We start from the raw sequence: 10,953 nt of genomic DNA, 5'->3' as shown, positions 1-10,953 counted from the left end.
CTGGTACAATCCCAAAGGAACTTAGGTGCACTACAGCACTTTGCGGTAGAGGTATTCAAGTGTAGAAGGAGGATCATCCTAGTAGCTTCTGCAAATCAATAACTAATGGCTGCTTGGCTTAATGCCGATTCATTACTTCTTTCGTCTTGCATGGGAAGAAATTATTATTTTTTTTTCTCTTTCTCTCTCTCTTCTTCTCCTGATCTGCTAGCACTAGTAGCCCTAGCACTCTCCTGCTAGCCTTTTCCATAATAATAATAAAAAAATAATAATAATAATAAATAAAAAATAATCCCTCTTTCTTTTTTTTTTTTTTTTTTTTCCATCATTCTGCTTGCTGACATCCTGGCCGACGATCTATTCTTTTCCTTGACCAGGTTGTGGGATTTAAACCTTTTTTTTTTTTTTTTTTTTTTCGCGTTCTGACTTGGGCTTGGGCTCCCCAGACCAGGAAAGCTTTTCTCTCACACTATACGTTTATTTTATTATTTTTTTCTATCTTTTTAAATTATTATTATATTTTATTTATTTTTTTTTATTATTGTTATATTTTATTTATTTTTTTTTTATTATTATTATTATTTTTTTGTTTGTTTGCGTTGTTGTTCTAGAAATCCATCCTGGATTGGGACTTCCCTGGACTGGGATAGTCCTTCTCCTCTTTACTCCTTCCCTCTCTCCATCTTATACAAGTTTTTCTTTCCTTCCTGGGAACTCTTTCCCCAGGGAGGAGGGCGTACAGATAGTAGGGGAGGCCTTGCCCTCCTTCTGCTAGGGACGAGTACCTGGAGGAAGTCGTCCAGGTGATCACTGCTTCCAGGTAGCCAAAAGGCCAAAACACAACATCACGCTACAGAACACACACACATAAGCTCACAAACAGTTTTTCTTTCCTATCACTTTCTCCCGTGCGGGATGAAAAACTTTCTCTCTCTCTCTCTCTCCCCCTTTCTCGCCTTCCTTTTCATCTATCTTCATCCAACATGGGATAATTCTGTGTGGATTTGGATTGAAAAAAAAAAAAAAATCTTTATTTGTTTTTATTTATTTATTTATTTATTTTATTTTATTTATTTATTTATTTTTTTACACGACACACACTGGCCTTACCTTGACAGTCTGTAAAAACTGAACAGAGCAACGAGGCGGAGATGAACTTCTGTTCTAGGAGCCGCCCATACAAAAACACAAAAATAAAACAGTTTCTGGGAGAAAAAAACCATGCTATCCTCGCCTGAAATCGAAGAACTCAGCCAAGTTGTGAAAAAGGCCCATAATAATTCCTCATCATCGACAAGACTCTAACTCGGGTCTTTTTCCATCCGGTGTGGGGGAGGACGGCGATTCTACTAACTATGCTACCCACGAGGGCAATACCAGTGGATTGAGTAAGCTAAACCTTACTCTTGCTGAGACAACACTTAAGGGTGTATTGAAATTGAGAGAAATGGTTGCAGGACAGAATGTGGAAATTTTGCTATCAGCCAGAACATATTAATTATTTGAACAAACTTCTATTCACTGTTGTGGAAGTAGGTAGCCTGAATAAATTTAAGGAAGAATGAGTCAAATTATTAAAGGTGACAGAAAAGTGTATGACAAGATCTTTTTTTTTTTTTTTTTGTTGGTTGATGCCATATAAGCTTGCATTACTGTTTTAGAACTTATGTGCTTCTTAACCAAAAGCATAACCCTCCTCCAGTCTAGTCTGTCCTTTCTGCACAGATTATAATTTCCATATTCCATTTTGTTAACCAACACTTCAAACTGACCGAATTTATTTGCTATAGTATTATGATATTAAGATAGCAATATCATATTACCAACATTATAATGTGATATTATGATATCATGTCATATGATATAATACGCTGCTCGATAAAATTAACAGTATACGTAGAAAACGTGGTGTTAGTCGTGTAGCTTGCAATGAAACAGGACAAAATTTGGTATGGTGGTGTACCATAGAATAACGATGAAATGAGGAGACAGCGAGAAAATTCGCACTGGTATAAAGGACATTTATAAATGGTTGTATAAGAATTACCAAAAAGGTAGCATTACAGTAGTCTAAACAAGATGCTCGAAAACATGGTCACATGACACCAATACGGCGTATGATCACTTCCAATGATTAACCAGGCCTAACAGTGGTGAACCGTGCTCGATATAAGGGTATAAGATTCTGTGGCAATAAATTCCATTCTTCCACCAGCGCAGATCTTAGCTCACCAAGTGACAGAGGCGTTGTCTGTCGGAGTGCAATGCAACGCCCAAGGGCGTCTCACACATGTTCGATCAGGTTTTAAGTCTGGTGATCGTGCTGGTCACACAGCAGTAGTTGGACACCTTCAGTTTCAAGATATTCCTCCACCACTTGAGCTCTATGTACGTAGTGCGCATAGTATCAGGGTCAGGAGCCACCTGCGATTTTCCACATCTGCGCCATATGTACACTGTGAAGAAATAAAGAACACTGTAAATGCCAGAAGCTCTATGTGCAGTGACGTTGTCGTGCATGAAAAGAAAATCTGGGCCAATCGCACCCCTAAAAGTCGCACATAAGGCAGGGCCGGATTTACACATAAACTAAACAAGTTACAAGTTAGGGCCTCATATTACAAGGGGCCTCACTCCACTTTAAAAATTCTTTTTTAATTTTGTCACAGTGAACTGGTGAAGGGCTTCATACATGTTATAGCTCAGGGTCACAACAAGTTTAAAATCCGGCTCTGGGTTAGAAGATCTGTTCTGGGTACCTCGGGGCAGTTACAGTAACCCTATCAATAACATGAAGTGCGGCCATTGATCATTATTCCACCCCACACGAGAACACTGCCTTTACCGTAAATGTACCTTTCTCTGACATTGGAGGGATGGTACCGCGTTCCTCCTTGTCTCCAGTTGAAATGACATCTAGAATCTGTTTGTAAGCTGAAACGGAACCCATCAGAGAACAGAACTATATCCCATTTGTCAGGACTCCAAGTCACATGTTCTTCGACGAACTCTGTGGTGATTTGGGATTAATGGGATACAAACCACTGGCTTTCTTGCGTACAGTCCACTTGAATTGATCCTTCTTAACATAGTCCGGTTCATGTGCGCCGGCAGCATGGTGCAAGTGCACCACCTTTGAATTTCGAAGTAATACACAATTTTTAATATTTTCATTAATTTATTCAAGCATAAGATATTGCATGTATTCGAAAATTTGGTGAACAAAAAATTTATTCCTACATGCACCACCTTGTAAAATATCCTTCCGGCGCCCATGGTCCAGTTGGAAATGCTTTCACCTGTGGCCGCAGCAACCTCAAGAGACAGTGGAAGACAGGACATCGTAAGGTTCCGTCTTGCAGTTAGAGCCAGATAGCAGTCTGTTCTGGTTGACGTAGCCCTCTGACTTTGGCCAGCTCTTCTTGTAATGGTTCTTGTCTCCTGAAACTCGTTCCATACAAATACAAATTATTATATTAGGGCCACCCGTAATTTCTTACATATACCCATTTATTGCGTGTGTTCTCTGGTCGATTTGCCTATTTTGATGGACGATAAAACCCCAGTTTCTGGGGGGAAAACCTTGCTATCTACAACTTGGTTCCATAATGCCGAGACGACACTACGTGACACATTAAGCCAACGTGCCACCTCCGCCTGCGACTGCCCGGCTTCAACTCATCGAACGGCCCGCCATCTCAGAGAATCTCAATGAATCATATAAACGACGAGGACTTGTCATCCTGAGTACTGGAGATGTGGCTATCCCACTGAGCAAGCCAAAAAACGGAAATGAAGTGATGTGGTCGGAAGCCCTGTTTTTATAGACATGAATAATTTGCATAATGTGCGGCTCTGTAAGGTAGAAGATCGATTTCTAATGGATACTCAGAATTTGCATGCCAGGATGCATATTATATCAAATACAGTTATTCGCTTTGACGACACTGTTCACAGTATCATATTCATTAAAAACATTTTGTTTTGTTAATTTTGTCGAGCAGTGTATTAGGACTTAAAATATGTTATACCATGAAATTATGATATGATCTTTTAATACAGTATTATGATATTAAGTTATAATATAATAACTATTCCTCTTATTTGTGCGCTATATAATGGCTACTTAAAAAGTTTAATTTTCAATTTATTGTCAATCATATACCAATCATTTTTATGTCCTTAACCCTAGAAATATATCATTTTTATATCGCCCTTTCCCAGAAACCGTATGGATCCTCTACTGGCACGGGGAGGGAAGAAGTTCTGTTCAACTATCTTACTGGACCCAGCATTTATAGTTTCGCCTTTGTAAAAAAATTCACTGTGTTTCCATATACACTGTGCTGCTACTTTATTAGGTACACCCATGCTGTGCACACAAATGGTTTGTCCCACAACGTTGCAAGACACATGACCACAGTTGTGGATATAAATGCAGCAGAACAACCTTTCTAGTATCAGTTAAGAGTATAAACCGTAGCAAGAATGGGGAAAAGGAGTGATATAACAGACTTCGAACATGGCATGGTAGTAGATGCAAGACGTGCTGGACAAAGTATCTCTGAAACGGCAGTTCTCCTGAACTTTCACGCACCACGGTTTCAAGGGTGTATCGAGAATGGTGCAACGAACAGAAAACATCCACTCAACGGCACTCCTGTGGAAGAAAATCGCTTGTTGATGAGAGAGGTCAGAGGAGGATGGCTAGAGTTGTGCAAGCAAAGAGACGGGCCACAATGTCGCACATCACGTCAGAATACAACCTTGGTGCCAGAACAAAATATCGTAACGGACCACTAGTCGCACTTTGTCGCGAATGGGCTACAGCAGACGACGGCCACATCGCGTACCTTTGTTATCAATGAACAAGAGAGCATGCCTCCTGTGGGCACAGCAACACCAGCACTGGACTATCGAGGATTAGAAAACAGTTGCTTGGTCTGACGAGTCGAAGTTCCTGGTGCATCATGTTGATGGAAGGCTCAGAATTTAGCGATGAAACCATGGACCGGTCATGTCTGACGACTACCGTGCAAGGTGGCGGGGGCAGTGTTATTGGGGAATGTTTTCTTGGCACACGTTGGGTCCATTGATACCCATAGATTCACGTCTGAATGCCACATCGTACCTAAACATCGTTGCTGACCAAGTGCATCCGTTCATGTTGACAGTTTATTCTCAGTCAGATGGTTTCTTCCAGCAGGATAATGCGCCGGTGCACAAAGCTCGAATCACTATGGAATGGTTCCAGGAACATGACAGTGACTTTTCTTTGCTGCAGTGGCCCGTTTATTCCATGGATCTCAATCCTATTGAACATCTTTGGGATGAGCTGGAAAGGGCTGTTCGCTGCAGGCCTACACCTCCGTCGAATCTCAAGGAACTGCGAGACACACTCATGTCTGCATGGTATTCCATTCCTGCACAATGTTTTCAGCATCTTGTTCAATCCATGCCTAGTCGAATTCAGGCTGTTTTGAAGGTTAAAGGAGGCTCAACACGCTACTAGGTAGGTGTACCTAATAAAGTGACAGCACAGTGTAAGTGGTTAACGGCGATTTTTGAAGATATTTGTATTAAATGGCAATATACACCAGGACAATAACTTACTTAAACTTGATTTTACAAACTTTTAACGATTTAGCAACTTCAACTCATTTTTTGTAATAAAGTAAGTAAAGTGATTTTCTACAGCCATCACTTTATTAAATAAAGTTAATAAAGTGATGGCTGTTCCATCACTAGTTATATCTGTTTATTCGGATAGGTCATGAAAGCTAACATCATGATCACAGCCACTGTCAATTCGAGTTATTTCTGAGATCTCTACAAATTTTTTTAATTAGACTACGAAATGAGTAATTAGACTACAACCAGATACATAAATTTCAACAAAATTGGGTATTTAAATATATAATAACCATATAATGATCAATTTATTTTAATGTTTTTTTGTTTTTGCGGCATAAAGTTGAAAGGTATTAGATGCCCCATATTTTTCCACACTACAGTATATGTTTTTAATAATTTTTTTTAGCGTGTAAAGTGGCAAAAAATTTCTAAGAATTACTTTATGGACCATCATCTTAGGCCATATTGCACCAGTCTGTTTATGTCTGAAGAAGTATGTGCTGACGAGCCGATTTGTATGGTGCGTGGGTGAAAAACGCAAAATAACCCATTGGAGCTCTACTCCCTCCGTCTGATATCGACCAATTACAACCCCGACTGCAGAAGCCTTTAAGAATTCTGCGAGTATCGGACGGGATCCAAGCCCATGTCTTCAAATTGGCGAAACCGCTATATTATTACAGAAGAGAGCCGAAGTACAGTATATTCAATACCCAATTTCATAAAAATATTTCTAATAAGTATTTCTATAAGAAAAGAAATTTAGTCGGAGACAAGGGCGTCGAGAGCTAACTCGAATCCCAGTGAAAAGTGTATGGCGGATCTCCACCCTTGTGTTTGTATGTGCGCCCACTTGTTGATAAGAGGGATAAAAAGCAATAAGTTAATTCTAATATATAATAAATCAATAAGATAAAAAAATCAATAAAATAAAAACATTTTTATTCTTTTAGACCTGTAATTTTTTCCCAATTATTGAAACTTAATTTAATTTCTTCTTAAAAATGTAAATTAATGTTCGACCTTGAAGAGTTGCGGGCAAGAAGAGTCCCCAGCAAGTACTGTGGACTCCGTAATTCAGTGGTTTTCAACCTTTTTTTAATAACGGTACCCCTAAGTAATTTATTATTATTTTTTTTTTTGCGTTTTATTTTATATATATATATATGTGTGTGTGTTATATGATAGTTATTACAATAATATAATTATAAAAATTACATTTAATAATACAAATTATATATATATACAGTACATAATTTTATTCTTTATATAGAGGTACTAAGTAAACGTCAATTACAGATCAACACAAAATTAAAAAGATACTTTACACCTTTTTATAATGAAAAAAACATACAAATTAAAAAAAAAAAAAAATAAGTTTAAGTAACTTAAACCTAAATTACATGGCACCCCTGGAATGTTGTTGCGGTACCCCGGTTGAAAACTACTGCCGTAATCTCTTCCGCCTCTCGTTGGGGCTGCTCGCTGTAGCACAGTAGTTATAATCACCGTGCTCCCACACCGGATGGAAAAGACATCAGTTTGAATTCAATGCAAGAAATTTTTATAGGCTCCTTTAACAAAGTGGCTGAGTTAGTCGGTCTCAAGCGAGAGTTGAATGTGTTTCTCCCGGAAAAACGGGTTTTTCATCCAGCAAGCAACAAATCGACCAAAGTACAAATACACGCAATTACCGACACAATATATTGACATCTCATGGCTTTGTGTTTTTTTTTTTTTTTTTTTTTGGCGCATAGCACACATACACATCGAACTTACCCTAACAAAAAATTTAAACGCTAGTCTACTAATAGTTTCTGTAGAACATAAATCGTCAAAGAAATCAACACGGACAGAATAAAGAAACGTTTTGCCATTGCCAAATGCGGAGTAGATGAATTGATAATGCCTCTCCTCGAGATTATTTAATTATCTGCAAACAGAACAGTTTCATATACTGTTTTATTTTCCTAAGCTGCCCCCCCCCCAAAGGAAAAAAATAAAGAAGTTCAACTTTTCATTTTCTGAAAATATCTTTTTTTTTTTTTTTATTAATACGACCTTTTATACTAAGTATCATTTTTATATTCTGAACTGTTTAAAAATACAGCATATTTAACATGTTGTTAAGAGTACCGAAAAACAGAAATTTTATCATGGGCGAAATTTCTTATTTCTACACTTTCAATTTTCGAATTTGAGCCGCCATTGCCAACAAGACATGCGCTGCTGAATGATTTTCAACAGGTTTTCAATTTATGTGTTGTTTCATTGTAGATAGCCAACGAATCGGAAGCGGAGTTGTAATCAAGTTAACTGTGAAAATTTACATAATTGTTTTAAGTATTACTTTATTAATTAAGAAATTATTCATTTATTATTCTTGACAGTGCAATAGAAGCAAATTAGTAAAAGCAAAATTACACCAGAATTTCTAAATAAATTACATCCTATAAGTGAAACGTAGATTTTTAAGAATTATAAAAAAAGTAACAGCCACTTTTGTGCATCCTCAATATTCTTCTTTGCTGATGTTATTGTCAAATATTGGGTTTTCACTCTGAACCAGCTTTGATTTATGATAATCAACTGTTATTTTCGCACGTTAACTTACATACATCCACTTTGATGATTTAACGCGGTGTGTTGCGAAATATTCTCCTGTCTAAAGGTAAATAGTGTTATAGCAATGCACAAGTAAGTTTGCCGATGGTAACGATGAAAATTTCCAGATATTCATTACATTTAATATCATTATTTAAAAGAAAAGGGGGAGAAAATAAATATACATTAAGTTTGCATGTTGATAACGAGTAACTTTCATTATCTCATGCCTTCGATTATTCCGTTATACGTATCTTGAAATGAAGCAGTGTCGCGCTTCAAGTAATGTAGATGGCGATAGCATCGTTTGCGAAGTAACTTCTCTGTATATAAGGAGAGAAGCGCGGGCGGTAAATTCTAGGGCTGGTGTTTTTGTGCTTGTGGATTTTGGTGTTTGTTGAAATGGCTGTGTTGTTGAGTGATGCTGTGGACTTTTATACTAACTTAATGGGAAGTGGAGGTAAGATTTACAAATTAATATATACTTAAAGAATAAAAATTAAGGAAGGCAGTAATTTATTTATTTATTTTTTGTGACCGGTGATATTAGCATAAGAAGCCGTTGCAATGTTTTTAATTTCAGTTGCTTTTATTTTGGGGGAACTTCAGTTTTAGTTTCAACGATCGGGGAAATTGAAATTATTAACTGAACAAGGTTAATTAGCGATTATAAAAAAACAGTAACACTTAGCTCACCTGTTGAAATGGCACTTTTCCGTCTGCTTTTGACAAGTAAAGTAGATTTGCAATAGGATGCAATTAAAAATAAGATTTTTAATTAAACGATTATATATTTATAGAATTATGTTATATCTTTTTCTAGCAATCACGTATGGCTATGTTGGAATTGGAGCTGTTATCGAAAAGCGCGTAGATTACCAAATAGCAAGCCTACGAAAAGCTGCTTATGTAAGCTAGCCCAGCATTTATTTAATATTCGGTTTGCTGATGCTGCATATCACTCAGTGGGTTGGATATTTTAATTTTGTTAAAGAGAGAAATTTACGGTCAAATGCTGGCCATAGCAGTTGACATTTTTCCAATTTTTAAATTAAATGGAGAAGTAACTGGGACTGAAGAGACCTAATGTAATATTACTCGAAAGGCGACACCAGTTGAGAGAACGGAGAAGTTAGCCGGTAAATATAAGGGCGTACTGTACTCCAAACAGGGGATATTACCTGTAGGAAGCAACGGTTACAGTTCTGTAGAAGGGCGATGGCCTCGAGCTTACGTTCATATCCGGTGTTGTACGTTTCTTGACATATCAGTTTTTGAAAAACTGGGTCGTTAGGGAGCCGAAAAATTTTTACGTGTTGTTGTCAGTCTGCGCGCCTGCCAGCTAGCTCAATATGAAAATTATGTAAAATGTGCATTTTATTAGGCGGAGATAAAGAGAAAGTTGGGCTTCGTTACCAGCTTCATATGTTTTGGATAGTAATATATATTATGAACTCCGAAGAAATCATCTCTCTAGAAGTGAAATAAAGTATCTCTTTTCTAGAAGAGAATTCGAGTGGATTTCTTCGGGAGTTGATAATCCATACCATAAATAAAGTAATTTAAAAAAAAAAACAAAAAAACTTAATTTCTTCAGTTTTTCTGTAATACGTCCGAATATTTGATTAAAAATACCAGACTATTATGTATTAAATCCGAACTGTATGTGTGTTAATTGGGGGATATAGATTTAGAAAAATCTTCTGGCTAGTGAAAATTAAAATGTGAAGATGATTTTAAAATACCAAGTGTGTTTTTTTTTCTCTCTTTAATCATGTGTGCTTCCACCCTCTGCTAAGTATCAACTGCCTCTAATCCGAAACGTTATATTTGCCACAGAAACCTAGATCCTTAAGTGGTCGGCAAACATGCTCATTTTCCCACATCCCTGTCCAGATCACTTCTTCATGAGGATATTTAATTTCTCCCCTTGCATACTTTTTTTGCAGTAAAATTAACTACATGATGAAACGAATGACAGGAGAATTAGACCACACGAATATCTGGTATTTTGGCAGGCTGATGGAATTGGATTTTATATGCCTGCATCCGAAATACACCTAGGTTTACTTCAAATTTGAACAAACTACTAAAACTTGATCCCCACTCCCCAAATTCTATAATGCAGCTAGAATAAGATCGAGGTGCAAACCACTGGTCACAAAACAAAGAATACAGACAGATTCATTTAAGAAAAAAAAAGTGCTTTCTATTAAATTTATGACTAATCACTTAAACCTCTAGTGTCAACAACCTTTCCCTATATCTAAAGGCCCCGCTGGTCGCAGTTCTCGGCAACTCCCTGTTGATCTTATGTACTCAACCTGGAATATATTCCTATGTGTTCTATGAGGAACATAATTCATCCGTATGAGCACTTTCATATTTCAAGAGTCTGTAACTTAAATTTTTTTTTTTTAATACAGATCGTTTAACGTTCAATGCAGGCATAGACATACAGACACTGTGTAGCCATAATTGCTTCGGCTTTTAACTGAAAACAAAAACTTGACCCTCTTATAAGGTAGACCCGAACCAAAACTTATAGTTTGATGGACAGTTAGTCCGCTATATAGTTGATCATTCGCCGACAGGGCTAGCCGGGTGGGTAAAGTGCCTGCCTGGCAACTCAGAGGTCGCGGGTTCGAATCTCGCCTCGGATCAAAGTACTGCAAAAACCTTGGGAGGTGCATTATGGCCACAGAAGCCGATGCG

At 37.4% G+C, this 10,953-nt stretch overlaps 1 protein-coding gene across 1 annotated transcript in view; it reads left to right on the top strand.

The window, feature by feature from the left end:
- The first annotated feature begins 8,603 nt into the window (after positions 1 to 8,603).
- The window catches only part of LOC150087319 (very long chain fatty acid elongase AAEL008004-like), a 131,726-nt gene continuing 129,376 nt past the window's right edge, over positions 8,604 to 10,953 (top strand). Inside the window, exon 1 of the mRNA XM_090371123.1 lies at positions 8,604 to 8,698. Coding sequence (XP_090227249.1) covers positions 8,641 to 8,698 — 58 coding nt within the window. The 5' untranslated portion in view covers positions 8,604 to 8,640. The remainder of the gene's footprint in view (positions 8,699 to 10,953) is intronic.

This window comes from Mastigoproctus giganteus, chromosome 4 (assembly GCF_048544385.1).
Source record: "Mastigoproctus giganteus isolate SK-2022 chromosome 4, ASM4854438v1, whole genome shotgun sequence".
Taxonomy (NCBI): domain Eukaryota; kingdom Metazoa; phylum Arthropoda; class Arachnida; order Uropygi; family Thelyphonidae; genus Mastigoproctus; species Mastigoproctus giganteus.
This window is presented reverse-complemented; position numbering and strand designations above follow the sequence as displayed.